At 33.0% G+C, this 15,427-nt stretch overlaps 1 protein-coding gene across 1 annotated transcript; it reads left to right on the top strand.

Annotated features, from left to right (window-relative positions):
• The first annotated feature begins 1,295 nt into the window (after positions 1 to 1,295).
• LOC123193235 (BRASSINOSTEROID INSENSITIVE 1-associated receptor kinase 1-like) lies at positions 1,296 to 9,475 on the top strand. Its single transcript, XM_044606085.1, has 11 exons — positions 1,296 to 1,652; positions 1,896 to 2,028; positions 2,127 to 2,198; positions 2,843 to 2,986; positions 6,329 to 6,400; positions 6,520 to 6,591; positions 6,704 to 6,780; positions 7,281 to 7,409; positions 7,521 to 7,862; positions 8,160 to 8,554; positions 8,890 to 9,475. Exons 1-11 carry the CDS (start codon positions 1,565 to 1,567, stop codon positions 9,196 to 9,198), a joined length of 1,833 nt encoding a protein of 610 aa, XP_044462020.1. The 5' UTR covers positions 1,296 to 1,564; the 3' UTR covers positions 9,199 to 9,475.
• The last annotated feature ends 5,952 nt before the right edge of the window (positions 9,476 to 15,427 follow it).

Below are 15,427 nucleotides of genomic sequence, written 5' to 3'. Positions count from 1 at the left end.
TTTTAGAGTCACATGCATATTGAAACAATATTAACAAGGGTTTTGTAAACATTAAGGTGTTCTTAGATTCTTGCATGTCATCACCAACCTTATAATGGTGGTTTCTAATTTTCTATATTATAACAACTTGATGATCTTCTATCTATTTTTTTAAAATCTTTTTAAAAAGATTTTTAATTTTTCATAAATTTTCTTATACAACTTTCCTTAAACCACATTTGAATAAATAATTAGGCCAAGTTGTACTATTATGTTCATCACTTATCTTTGTTATGTTAGTCGATAGAGCAACGTTATAAGTATATATTTTGAGTATATAAAATAAATATATAAATAATATGTTATTATATATATAATTGAGTATTATTTTATACTTAATTTAAAATTATTTTATCATATAATGATATATCATATATGTACTTATTTTTTATATTCAAAATATATATATATATAATTTTATTGTATGCAATGATAAGTAGTTTTTGAGTTCCCCTAACATACCTTATCCAAATCAGTGATGTTGAAAGATATTTCGGGGTTCCAAAATTTTAATCATTTATTTATTTTAACAAATGATTCTCAAGCTGAGTAGTTAGTCACAAGCGCGTCGTTGATCCAGTTACCTCTAGGCTCTCTCATTGTACTACTACTTGAGTTGAGTTAGTAACCTTTTCTCTTTGAATTATGGTTAAATAGCAAAAAATTCTTTTTATTGTGACCTGAAGTCTCACATCACTCCCGTTCTATTTATTGAGCTTGTATATAAGTAGGGGCCAAAAACCTTTAACTTAAAATGACACGTTTTAAAGTCGTACGGGCCTGAAGCTCAAAACGAACAATATCGTTCAGACTGTTTATAACACGTTATCAACATGATAATGATGGGGGGGTGTGTTGTGATCTGAAGTTGCACATCAACCGTACGGGCCTAAAGCGCAAAGCGGATAATATCGTTCAGGATGTTTATAACACGTTATCAGTACGATAGTGATAGAGGGGTATGTTGTGACCTAAAGTTTCATATCATTCCCGTTTTGTCTACTGAACTTGTATATAAGCAGGGGCCAGAAACCCTTAACTTGATATGACGTATTTTAAACCCGTACAAGCCTGAAGCCCAAAGTGAACAATATCATTCAGATTGTTTATAACACTTTAAAATTTTTAAATTTTAAAGTTTTCTTATCATTCGAGTTTTGATAATTTATAATTTAATAATGGTAAAAAGGACGTTTGTTATTTTAAATTAATTTGAGAAAATAAATAAAGAAAAGTATTTTGTTCAACTGTTTTGCTCAAAGGGCTGATACATACCGAAGACTTCAGGAGTTGATCTTGACTAATTACAAATTTGAGCAAATTCTCCATTTTCAACATTCGCCAGCCCAACTCTTTCAACACGATTCATGTCTTTCTCTTCAGCTTCTTCCAGGAACTTTAAACAATCTGTCTTGTTTTGTTTTGTTTTTCTTTAATTGCGTGCTTATTCGGTAGTGCATTGGAATTTCGGATTTCTTTCCATTTTAGATGGAAATTTTTTAATCTTAGTCGTACGAATTTAGGAATGGAGAAATCGAACTGTGCGTTTTGGGCCTTTTTGTGGTCGATAATTGTTTTTGATTTGTTTGTGAGAGTTACTTCTAATGCCGAAGGTATATGTAGTTTTTTGTTCTGTTTGGTGATTTACTTGTTTTGACTTAGGGAATAAGTTCATTTTTTTAAGCGGAATTTTGAAATTATTACAACTTTATTGCTGCTGTTTTACATGTTTAAAGAATTAAGTTGAAACAGAGTAGCTATTTTGAAGATTTTACAGTGCCAATGCATCGGTTGACTTTTGAAATATCTGTTGAATTGCAAAATTAGGGATGTTTAAAATTATGGAAAACTGACAGGTGACGCTTTGAATACGTTGAAGACAAATTTAAAAGATCCTAACAATGTTCTTCAGAGTTGGGATCCTACCCTTGTGAATCCCTGCACTTGGTTTCATGTCACATGTAATAGTGAAAATAGTGTGACACGTGTGTAAGTTTATTAATATTATTTGGTATATGTGAGTTATTTTTCTTCTTTTTTTTTTTTGGCAATTATGATGACCTTGTTCGTTGTTTGTGTTGTTCTAGTGATCTTGGCAGTGCGAATTTGTCTGGTCAACTGGTTTCACAGCTGGGTCAACTTCCAAATTTACAGTATTTGTAAGTCATATCACACATGAGAACAATTACTTGCAAGGATCAAACAATTTTTGAATGCTATAGCTAAAGTTTGTATTAATAAAAACAACTTTGCTTGTTAATTTCTGATTTGACATGAAGGCTTGCTTCTAATTTGATATCGACTTAACTTTCTGAGTAGTATATTTAGTTTGATGAACATAGCGAGGCCATCTGTGAATGCAGGAATCTTGTTCATGGTATATTTATAACTCCTACAGGGTATCTCAAGACCATAATAATAATAATCTGAGTAGGGTGTTTCTGAAAACTGACAATGTTTTTATTGGAGTAAGCGTTGTTCTAAACTTCATACTGTATGATTCATGTGCACAAAATGTATCATAGCCCCTTGAATGCTTTTATTATAGTTAAAATAATATTTTGACAAAATGATGCTTTAAAATATTGACTCTAACAGGATATAAGAATATTCTAAATTTTCTCTTCATATATGGTTGCTTAAGTTTGTCTTATGCTTCTATCTTTTAAAGATGTTGCAAAAGTGCTATTGCCAAGTGATAGACATTAGTAACCGACTAACAGTAGTTGTATGAGTTTCTGTTGAGCTTCTTGCTGTTCCAACTCCAATTTTTCTAAAGTCATTGAATTAAATTTGTATGCAGGGAACTTTATAGTAATGACATAAGCGGAAAAATTCCGGAAGAGCTTGGAAACTTGACAAACTTGGTGAGCTTGGATCTGTACTTGAACAAATTAAATGGTCCCATTCCACTGACATTTGGCAAGCTTACAAAACTACGGTTCCTGTATGAGCACATATCTTTCTTATTACATCCTTTTTATCTGCATATCCCATGTTGCTTTATCTATTCAGCATTTTAGTGTTGATGGAGATTGCTTGTGCAGCTTGATAACTTTATCAGTCAATATATTGTTGAATGGACTGTGTTATATTTCTGGTTCAACAATTTGGGGGGGGGGTGGGAAAGAAAAGTAATTTGCAGAGCTAAAGCACACAATACCTTTAGAAGATATAGCCTCTATGATATCTACTAAATAATGCACTTCTGAAAATGTATTGGTGTTGATTTGTCCTTTTAGGATGAAATGGTTTAGATAATTGGTTAGCTTTAGAATTATCTTGATTTTGTAAGCTTGATTCAGGTACAAGGGGCTGGAGTTTTCATTTCTAAACATATTGTTTGCATTACATCTAATATTTGGGGTTCAAATCTTTTGTTGTGTAATACATGTTAAAAGTTTCAATCTGATGGATTCCTATGTCTTGGTGATCTTTGGACCTTAAAGATATGTTACCTTTAAATTATGGGATCAGGATATCTTTACTAGGAGTCCATAAGAAACATTAAATTATACTAGTTGAACTCTATATATGACTAAGAATGTTCTAGAATGATATATATTTGAGTTACTCTTAGTATAATAGGAAGCATGATGCTTTGTTGCATTTATATTTTTAGTCAAACTCAAATTTAAACCTGATATACAGGATAGGTAATTTAGTTTACCATACATTTTTGTTTTGTAATGTTAAGCATTGATTGAAATTGTGCTACGGCATTATTGTAAAATTCCATGTAATATTTGTAACTATATTAATTTTAGAATAGCAAAAGATTGCATGAGCCCTGGTATTAATTAATTTACCAGTTTCAGCATTACTATTGGCCCAGTAAAATTAGTCATTCAACCCTGTGGTTATCCTTGTTTTGCAAAGAAGTTTAGAACCAAGTTAGGTCAAAGGATGAAATTTAAGATGCACCAAATCAATTACGTAGGGAATGATCCCATTATTTTTATTATAGAGTCATTGGAGGAAAAGCAATAGTACATCTTTGATGATGTGGAACATGCAGTGAAAGATGGTAAGCATGCCATATTAGGGGAAATCTTTTCTTGGCTCTCTTCAGAATCAACTCTTGTTTTTTAATGGAATTTTTAGATATTGCAGATAGTAAAGTGTCTTTTTTTTCTAGTTCTTTTGCGACTACTAAGTTTGCATGACCTTATTTTAGCATTCTTTTTCAATAATTCGTTATTTTGACAAGGACAAGAATGCTCAGGAAGTATACATTTTGTGCTCGTAGGTGAATTTACTTGATCATAAATTTTAGTTCTTGGTTAGGGAAATATGAGAGATCCAGAGAAGAAAGAGGAAAGGTAATATTGCCATGGTTCTGAAGTTGTAGGACAACCTACAACTGAAATTGTTAAATGAAGTTAAAGGAGTTCTCCTATTAGTTTGAATAGTGCCATGAAGAGAATCTGTGAAGTGTGCTTGAATGATAACAATTGCTGCTGGAGTTTTGTGGTTGTAGAAAGAAGAAATCGTAACAGGAAAGAGGCAAAAACAAGAAAGAATGTGTTGAAGATAAGTGAAGGAAGAGAGCAAGATGTTAAGTGTCCCTTCTTCAACAATAAACTTAACAAGTGAATATTTTGTTGATAATTGCCTGGGAAGATACCAAATTTTTTGGATATATATTGCCTTTACTGAACCTAATAAGGTAAGGATTCCTAAACTGAGACATAGGAATTTTAGTCGAAAAGACTTAACCCGTTTCAACTAACAACCCAATATTTTTTACATGCATTAAACCTGCCTAGCACTATTACATAAGCTTGTCTGATGTTTACATTATGTCAGGAGTGTTCTAGGCTTGACCTTTATAAACATCTAACCCTGATTTTGAAACCTTTTTTCCCTTGTTCTCCCTAGCAATATTTGTATTTTTGATGTGCACAATTTGGTCATGTAACAAAGAGGATAAGGCTTTTGTGTACCATTTCTGTTTCTGGAAATTTTGTTTTGAATGGAATTTTACTAATAATGATTTTGAAGCTAAGGTGGCCTTTATTTGTATATGGTTGTGTAGAAATAATAATAAATGACTGGTCAGTTGATTTGTTACTTTTTAAATCATGCTTTCGTGAAGAAGAGAGTAGGATATTCCCAAGTTGCAAGTTCTTGTTACGAGTAATGAGGGCTTAGAAGAGCAACAGAAAGATTAAGGAAAAGCACAAGATATGTAGTAAAATAATGAACTGCATCATAAGCAAAGAGAAGGGAACTTAATCAAGAGTCAATTTATAGAATCACTAAAACGATGTAAATTTGATATTTTGAACTAAGATGTTATATTAGTGGATTCTAATTTCTTTCTGAGAAAGCTTAATGTTAATTCTATTTAATCATTGAGAGCAAATTCTTGTTATAAGTAATAAGTAGTGATATTTTTGCAAGTTCTTGTTTTAAGTAATGACTAATGAGGCTTGCAAGAGCAAAAACAAGATCAAGGAAAAGCACAAGATATGTATTAAAGTTAGAACCAGATAGATGAACTACATCATAAGCAAAAAAGTCACTGTATCAAGTGTCAATGCATAAAAATGCTGAAATGATGTGAATAGACATTTTGAGTTAAGATGTGATATTTGTGGATTCAGAATCTGTTACTTTCTGGAAATGCTTAAATGTTAATTCTATATAATTTTTGGGCGTTGTGTAAAGCTTCTTCTACCACTTTTATTGGAGTGTAGTGTAGCGTGTAAAAGTTTTCATTTGCCAATTACATGTATTTTAGAAGGTTTTGTCTTTCGAGTGATCACTCCACACAGAAAGGTTGATAAGACCTTATTATATTATCCACTGAAAATATAAAGTAATAACATACTCTAGTTTGGGATGGGAACTCTATGTTGAGGCAGTGTGGCATTGAAGATGTACTATTATCTGTGAGGCTTTGTATAAACTTGACCTTTAGGTTTTATTTTTCCCATCCCCTAACTTTGTCTTATAATTGATACTCATGCATGTAACTCAGAGCCTATATTCAGTTACATTCTTCTATTCCTACCTTATTTATGATTTGTTGGAAAAATGAGACTCTGATTATTCATTTGTTATATCTTAATGAAGGCTATTCGTTAACAAGTGGTCTCAGTGACTACAGAGTACAATTTAGTCTTTGAGGAAATTATTGTTACTGTGCGGTGGGCTTTCCATCTCTTGTTGTGTGAGCAGTTGATATTTATGCATTAACATGCTTTTTGTTTCGACATGTCTGGCTATTTGTTTAGCTTCAATTTGATTTTGGTTATGACAGTTTTCTTGTTTTCTTGAATAGGCGTCTCAACAACAACAGTTTGTCTGGAACAATTCCTATGTCATTAACTGCCATTATGTTACTGCAAGTCCTGTGAGTGTTATACTATTATCATAATTTTGGGCCACATTAAATAGTTTTCCCTTTGTGTCATTGTCATCCAGCATTATAGTTTGCTGGAAAGTGACATTTATTTTCTGTGTGAAACGTAGGGATCTTTCAAACAATAAACTAACGGGAGATATTCCAGTCAATGGATCCTTTTCACTATTCACTCCAATCAGGCTTGTTCCTACTCCATTGTTTCTTTTAAATCCACCTTTTGATTAGTATAGGAAATTAGTGAACTAAAGTTTTGTTGAAAAATTTGCTAACTTTAATAATTAATATTTGCAGTTTTCGAAATAATCTGTTTAATCCTTCTCCGGCTTCTCCGCCTCCTCCCTTTCAACCAACACCACCTAGTCCATCAGGTTTGTGATGACATCAATTTTCGATAATCATTTCCTGATTGACAGTGGGACCCATCCTTGTGTCAAACATTTTTTTCCTGTAATGTTCCTTATTCTTTCCTTTAGAAAATTTTCCATCTTGGCCTGTTATTATTACAATTTATTGACCTGCTTGGTGTTTATTTTCTTAAAATATAAATATTATAGACATAGAAACTGTCACAAGCAATAATGGTTCTGTGAAAATCAGATTGCAAGTGCCATGCACATTTGGCATCTCCGCTTGCCATGGATGTAGCTTTATCAGCTCTCTGAGACATGCCACATTGTCAAGTCTCCAGATGAGCTTGGAAACTGTCTTCACCTGATCTTTCTCTCTCTGAAATCAAAGAGGTTGAAACAGTTCAATTCCACTGATTGCTTACTCTTGCTAGGGTTGTGCTTGGTTGATAATTCCCTCCTTCTGGCCATGTAAAGAAATAACTGAACATATCCTTATGTTTCCACTATTGTGCTATTAGGTAATAGGGTCACCGGAGCTATTGCTGGGGGAGTTGCTGCTGGTGCTGCTCTGCTGTTTGCTGCCCCTGCAATTGCACTTGCGTATTGGCGACGTAGGAAACCCCAGGATCATTTCTTCGATGTACCTGGTTAGTACCCAAAAAAATAACAGGGATAAGGGAAGAAAAGAATATAATGCATGCTGATCATAAAGTTGTTGTATGTGATGTAGTATATTCTCTTTTTTTTTTTAATTACAGCTGAAGAAGATCCAGAAGTTCATTTGGGGCAGCTCAAAAGGTTTTCCCTTCGTGAATTGCAAGTTGCAACAGATCATTTTAGCAACAGACACATTCTGGGTAAAGGTGGATTTGGTAAGGTTTATAAAGGACGCTTAGCTGATGGTTCTTTAGTGGCAGTAAAAAGATTGAAAGAAGAGCGTACCCAGGGTGGGGAGTTACAGTTCCAAACAGAGGTAGAAATGATCAGCATGGCTGTACATCGGAATCTACTTCGTCTACATGGCTTTTGCATGACACCAACGGAACGATTGCTTGTCTATCCCTTTATGGTTAATGGAAGTGTGGCATCATGTTTAAGAGGTATGCTTGTTATCATCTTTTTGCACCGTCAATTTGATAATTTTTCCTTATCACTCCACCCCTCTCGGGTAGGGGATGAGGGGAGTTCCATAATAAATAATTTATTTCTTGTACATAAATTTCAGATCACCAATTTATGCATCATAACAGCTTTAACCTTTTTAGTTTAATTACTGATGCAATTTGACCAAAAACCTAAAGGATCAATTACTTATTCTGAACTCTTGTAGTACAGTATTTTAAAGTTTCTTGTTTATATGGTACGAAATTTGTTTTCTCATATGATGTGTTATCTAGAGCGGTCACAATCGCAACCACCATTAAATTGGCCTGTAAGGAAGCGGACTGCACTAGGATCTGCCAGGGGGCTTGCTTATTTGCATGACCATTGTGACCCTAAGATTATTCACCGTGATGTCAAAGCTGCTAATATATTGTTGGATGAGGAATATGAAGCTGTTGTTGGAGATTTTGGGTTGGCTAAACTCATGGATTACAAAGATACACATGTTACCACTGCCGTACGTGGCACAATTGGACATATAGCTCCAGAGTACCTTTCAACTGGAAAGTCATCAGAGAAGACTGATGTGTTTGGGTATGGAGTCATGCTTCTTGAACTCATCACAGGACAGAGAGCTTTTGATCTTGCTCGGCTTGCAAATGATGATGATGTCATGCTACTTGATTGGGTATGAACTCTGTTGTACATCCATTCTGTTCTCCTCCCATTCTCCTGCCTAAACAATTGTTGACTATTCTGCATTTCTGACAAAATTATAGTTTCTTGTGATTAATGGTTATCGTTGCAGTTGCTTGGATACGGGAGGTAGTAATAGCATATCAAAGTTTATTTTTTAAATTTGTTCAGCAGAAAGAGGAAGACTAGGTGGAGGGCTGTAAAATGTTGATATCATTTATGATTGTGGGAATTATACAAGTTTCCCTAGCAGAAATAGACTTCAGATCATCATTGTCTTCTATCAATTTTGTTTGGTATCCTCTGATATTAACTTTGATATCTCAGGTGAAAGGACTTCTAAAAGATAAGAAATTGGAACAGTTGGTTGATGCTGACCTACAGGGCAATTACATTGCGGAAGAGGTGGAACAGTTGATTCAGGTGGCTCTTCTTTGCACACAAGGCTCACCACTGGACCGACCAAAGATGTCGGAGGTGGTGAGAATGCTGGAAGGTGATGGTTTGGCTGAGAGATGGGAGGAATGGCAAAAAGAGGATATGCGCCAAGAGATTAGTCATATTTACCACCATAATAGTAACTTCGTTGATTCAACTTCCCAGATCGCCCCAGACGAATTATCTGGTCCTAGATGATACCTTTGTACTTCCTTTTGAAAGCCAAATCTGTCCTGGGAAAGTGATATTGATCGACATTTGTGCATATATTTGATGTTCCTTTTTTTCTAATGTCCAGTTTATACTACATATTGTTGTATCAGCTCATACCACATGTTGTAATTTCTATGGGGCTACCAACTGCATTTTTTGAACTTTAGTTGCTAGCAGATTGGACGGCACCCACACGTCATCGTTATGTATTCAAAATTTAGTAAAGATTGTTATAGGAAGGATAAAGGCATCTTTCTCCGCATGAGAACTTTCGCTCTTTCAAGACATCTGGATATTCAACATTTTAACAAGAAATAATATTAGGCCAAAAGATTTATTGCCACCTAAGGATGGAGTTTTAATTATTAATTTTGAAAAATTCAAATATCCATTTAATCAAAATCTGTTAGTTTGTTCTGTTAGTTTAATTATAATTTTTCATTTATGTTTTTAGCATAATTACGAAAACACCTTTTTCTCCCTATTTTTCAAACTAAAAATCAAATTTAAGATTGTCACTTTATGACAAAGAAAATAATTTCTCTGTAAAATTTGAAAACCCTTCCAACCAAATTCCAAAAACCATGCAAATTTTAACAATTAGCAAATAGGAAAAAGAACTCGTCATTGATCTTGTAGTTTCTTCATCCAATAATAAATCATCCTTGTAACATCCTCAGAAGACATTGATTGTTTATCATATTCAGAGACTTGAAAATTACGACTGCTTCTAGCCAATAATCGCGTTTTCATGTTATTCTATATTCTCTCTCTCTCTCTCTCTCTCTCTCACACACACACACACGTAGTTGTTGCTTCTTCGAAAACCAAAGCTTATCAATTTGTGTGCATAAACATAAATTAGGGATACTAAAATTTTTGCCACAAAAAAGGTTTGCCTATACAAATATGCCACACTTTTAACCGACTAAACATTTATACTGTAAAGTTTGTTAAATTCCCAAACTAACTTTATCTTCAATCTTATAAACACAAACCAGCCAACCTTTGCATACCAAAAATAACATATCTTTGAAAAATTTTTGCAGAAAAATCATCTAAATCCAGGTCAATGTCAATCTATATCCGTTATGTTATATATTTTTTTGTTTGACAATTAAAAATCAAAGAATGTACGCTAGATTAATGTTGTGATTTCACGTGAAATAAAATTAACTATTGTTTAATGTTGTGATTTCATGTTGTTATATTGTTTGATGTTGATATAATGTATTTGGAGTATTGATTTTTAAACTGGGAATGAGTTGATGAAGATCTAGTTAAATTATAGATTAAAAAAAGTATAAAAAATTGGTTGATCAGATCACCAACTCTAGCTGAGGTCGCCCAGGGTTGGCAATTCTGCCAACCCATTCTTTTGGACTTGTGAATTAGTTATCTGAGGTATTTGCTTAATATTTCGGGTTTAGTTTAAGCTGAAGATGGAAAAAGTTGCATTTAAAATTCATTATGGAGAACAATGGATTTCAGGTGATAACAATGTGAGGACATATGTCAATGGGAATGAGAGATTGATTTGCATTTACACAAGTGTTGATTTCAAAGGATTTGTGGTGAAAATATGCTATCATCTCAACATCGATCAAAGTCAGTCAAATGTCCACATATTTTCTCTGGTAATGCATCAGTGGATCTAATTGAGATTGTTGACGATGATGATCTTGAGTATGTGATGGTCATAACAAGAAGTTTATGAGGATCAACAAAATTCTATATTACTAAGAGTTCAATTGAAGGAAGAGACAATCAACAAGTTAAAGATGTTCAGGAGGAAGAAATGGAGGACAATTCGACAGACGACTAGCTATAACCACAAAGTTTCCAAGAGTATGGTGAGAATAATGATGACGATGTGAATAAGGATTATGAAACTGATAGTAATGATGATGAATTTACAAGGTTTGATGATGACATGTATTGTCTACCAAGTTAGGAAGTTGGAAGAAGTCAAAGCAATGCTCGTAATGACAAGGTCAAATATAACATGAGACATCATAACTCCATAGATACTAGAGTATATACAAGTCACGTTTATAATCCTAATCCATTTTAGTGGGTTTCTGAACTTGTCATGGATGTTGAAATCATAAGTATTAGTAATTGGGAAACATACAGAGACAATAGTTAAAAAGTGATGGGCTTTTATAATTTTAAGGTAGAATTGAAAGCATTATTTCAAATATATGCGTTAGCAATAAATATTTAATGGAAAGTCAATCACTCTGATAGAGTACAATATGAGCTTAAGTGCATACATCCATAATGTAAATGGATGAGGCATACATGTTCATGGGATCAAATTTTGTCACACCATAGACAAGCTGGTGTGGAGTCATTTGGGAACATTCTTAAATAGATTTTTGCGGTTGATCACATTTATTGACCAAAGGAAATCATTTTTGACATAGTAAATAGATGCAAGATCGACATTTCATACATGTAAGCATGGCATGCTAAGACATATGCACTAAATGCATTACAAGGATCTCTTAAGGAGTCTTTCATGCTCTTATTTGAGTATTGTCATAATTTAAAGCTCAAGAACCAAGAATTGTGACACATTGATATCAGTGTGAAAAATAGGTTCCATTTTTTATTCATGACTTTGGGTTATTCAATCAAAAGGTTTCAATAATTCTGTCGCCCAATCATTTACATTAGTGTTTCACATTTAAAGGAAAGTACCTCGAGTCTCTTTTCATTGCTATTATGAGAGGCAGTAATAATCAAATTCATCCATTAGCCTTTGGTATTAGCCACAAGGAAGGAATGGATACGTGAACCCCTTTTTTGATGTACCTATGTATGTGCATTGATGATGTTTCAAACTTGACCATTATTTTTTATTGCCATCATGTAATCATTGCATTGGTTGTGAATGTAATGCCTGAAGCTCACCATCGTTTTAGTAATTACCATATTCAACGTAACACGTGCTTACAGTTCAAAAAAATCAAACATATTGAAAGATTATTTTCATAAGTTGTTAAGGTATATCGTATAAGTGACTTTTAAGCAACCATGACTAGAATTTCTTGGGTAAATCCAATTGCGACAACCTATTTGAATTATATTGGGTATGAAGGATGAGCGCGTGCCCAGTTTGGAGGATACTAGTACAACATCATAACGACCAATATTGCTGAGTCTTTCGATGTTTTGACACGAACTGCTTATGCTTTGATTGTCACCATCTTGGTTGAGTTTCTAAGGAGAACAATGCAACATTAATTTTACAATAGGCAAAACATGATAGGTAAAATTGGTTTAATTTTTTTTCTTTCATTGGTTTTAATAGTTATTTTAACAAGTGTGAGATCTCACCTGTTAACACCATCAACAAAGGATAAGATTATTAGACATATGCGTAACTATGCCAATAAGGTGGTTAAACATATTAATATCCATCGATACGAAGTACATGATTTGCAATAGTAAGTGTTCACTGTTAATATTCTCTATTGGATATGCAAATGTGGGAAATTTCAAATCTTGTAGATTCCATGTACATATGTTGTGACTGTTGCAAGATATAATAGCCTTTTGTATAGCGGAGGATAGGCCAATGTATATTACTCGATGACATATTTACAAAGGATGTATAAAAAGGATGTTAATCTAGTTAAGGATCAGTTAACTTGGGCACCATATAATATGTCTACAATTCATCTACCTGTGATGCAACAACGATGGTCCAGTATCCATCTAGCCATGCTAAGAGGTCATCACAAAGAGAAGAAGTCTAACCATAACACTATGGTTGATGTCACCAACCTGAACATAATAGACTAAATGTCTGAGTCTTACTCTGGTTCCTAATATTTCATCCTCCCATTTATTAGGTAGTGATAGAGACGAGACCGTTACAACCATGGTGCATACTATCCTACGGAATAGTTGATCTTGGTTTAGTTTTTATATTGGCTAGAACTTTAATTTGAACTTCATATAATTTTCTTACTTAGCTTTTAGACTTGTACAAATGTCATTATGGTTTATTTTCATGTTAGTATTGAAATGTTTAATTATTTATTCATGTTTTATTTTTAGGTTCTTATTGGTACAACATCATAATCTCTCCTAATGGTTTCATCATCTCTCAAATCAAAATCTCTCTCAAGGAAAAACTTAACATATTTTGTGTAACAAAGCCATTTGCTCTGTCTAACCAAATTAATGGTACAATACAGTACAAGTGGTTTGTTATATAGAAGATTCTAACTTCTACTTTTGCATTTGATGTCCATATCCAACCACAAGTTTTCTGCATAGCAAGACATTCATAAGATTTACTTGTACTTATTGTCGCAATTTTGGATAAATTTTAGCATGAGGGATATTGTATTGTAAGGAAAATTTCAGTATGGTTTCCCTTGCATTTTTAACAAAATTTCAGCATGGTGTCCCCTATATTATTCATATATCCCTTTTATTTCATAAAAGAAAAAACAATGCCAAAGATAAAAAAAATTACACTACCATATAAAATTTAAATCATCAATTTCAACAAAAACACTTTACTAAATACTTTCAAACAACAATGTAAGTAAAATACACTTCATTATCACATTAATGATAATTGTCCAATTTTGCAAAGAGAATAAGAAAAATTCATTAATGAATACATATAACCAATCATGTAATGGCTTAATCGATAAGGAAAAGTCCTATAATATAAAAAAATTTAAACTGGAATAAATTCTTACCAAAGGCTCTCTTGTGGAATAGGGTATTGGCTATGCCTTTCCTTAGCAACTTAGAATGTTTTGATATGAAGTTTAATGCATGAATCCGTGTAAGGAATTTGATAAAAATTAGCATAAAAAATCTTGTCTTTAGTTGCTACATTTTGTTTTGGTACTTCCCAGACAAACTTGAATTATAACTTCGATGGGCTCTCTTAAAGGAAGTGGAATATTCTTTGATATATAATAATTGCTAGCCTTCATAAAGTGTGGTAATGCTCTATATGGTGCTATCAACATCTTCATTTTCTCTTTATAGATGGTATATTTTACAAAGTCATATACATATAACATCTAATTGTTGAAGAATAAGATGCCACAGACCTTGTGTTAGATGCCAAAGTTGATTGAAAAGAATACTTGAAATCAGTGTAAAGGATAAATATTAGTTAACATTACCCAAACTAAACTAATAAGTTTAATTATACCACCTTTTCAACAATGTTCCATAGTTGAAAGAATTCATTGGATGGTTTGAGAGAAATACCATTAATTTGATGAATGACAAAAAACGATCACTCCATTTCTAACCCCAATCTTTTAAACTCTTATGTGTAAGTCGGGAGATTCACTATGAACTACATCAAGATCGTTGTCCAATTGCTATCCTGAAATGATTTTTGAAGTATTCCAAGGAAAGCTTTAACATGTTGTGTTAAAGAAGAAGTTATATCGTCAATTGAATATTAGTACTAAAATAAGTTATAGCACAACAATAGTGCATACCATATTATCTAGCCACTCTTCTTGTGTTACCAATGGCCTCCACCAGGTGCCTTTACTGAGATTTACAATTGAACCATTAAGGTCATCGAGGAAGACGTATGGTGTCGTCGTCTGTAATTGTACCATACCACACATAACTAAAGGGGCAATAAGTTATTTTTCTTTCACCTTTCCAATCTTTCATGTCTTCGTCAAATCAGTAAATGGACTTATCAATTATTTTCTCTTTCAAAGAATATGATCAAATATTGATTATTTTTCAGTGTCAGAGCTTTCTCATCATTTTTAGGTGGGATCTCCTTATCTTCAGGGGCATTATCTTGGTGGGTTACATCATCCTTAGAAACATCATTGTCCTCATGCACGTCATCCACTTGAACAAACAGTGTTTATAAGCATTTTATTATAACATGTGTAAATAAATTAATTAGACAATTAAGTAGGATATAAACTTGTATTGGTCCCGGTCTTTAAACATATGAATCCTCAAGTCTCATCATCTAGGACATGATAAAGGATTGAATTTCCTATATCTCCATACAAAACAAAACTATTAGGGTAGGTGCCTTAGAGCTAATCACATTTGACATTTATGGATGTAATTTTTTTATTAATCATTAATGACATGATTTATTGTTATTTAATTCATATGTTGTTTATTTACATAATCGTATGAATAATATATCTTTAGAATGGTAGAACTGTAAAAAGAAGATCAGATG

This window comes from Mangifera indica, chromosome 12, assembly GCF_011075055.1.
Source record: "Mangifera indica cultivar Alphonso chromosome 12, CATAS_Mindica_2.1, whole genome shotgun sequence".
NCBI lineage: Eukaryota > Viridiplantae > Streptophyta > Magnoliopsida > Sapindales > Anacardiaceae > Mangifera > Mangifera indica.
Note: the sequence above shows the minus strand (reverse complement) of the source record. Positions and strands in the feature narration are given on the sequence as shown.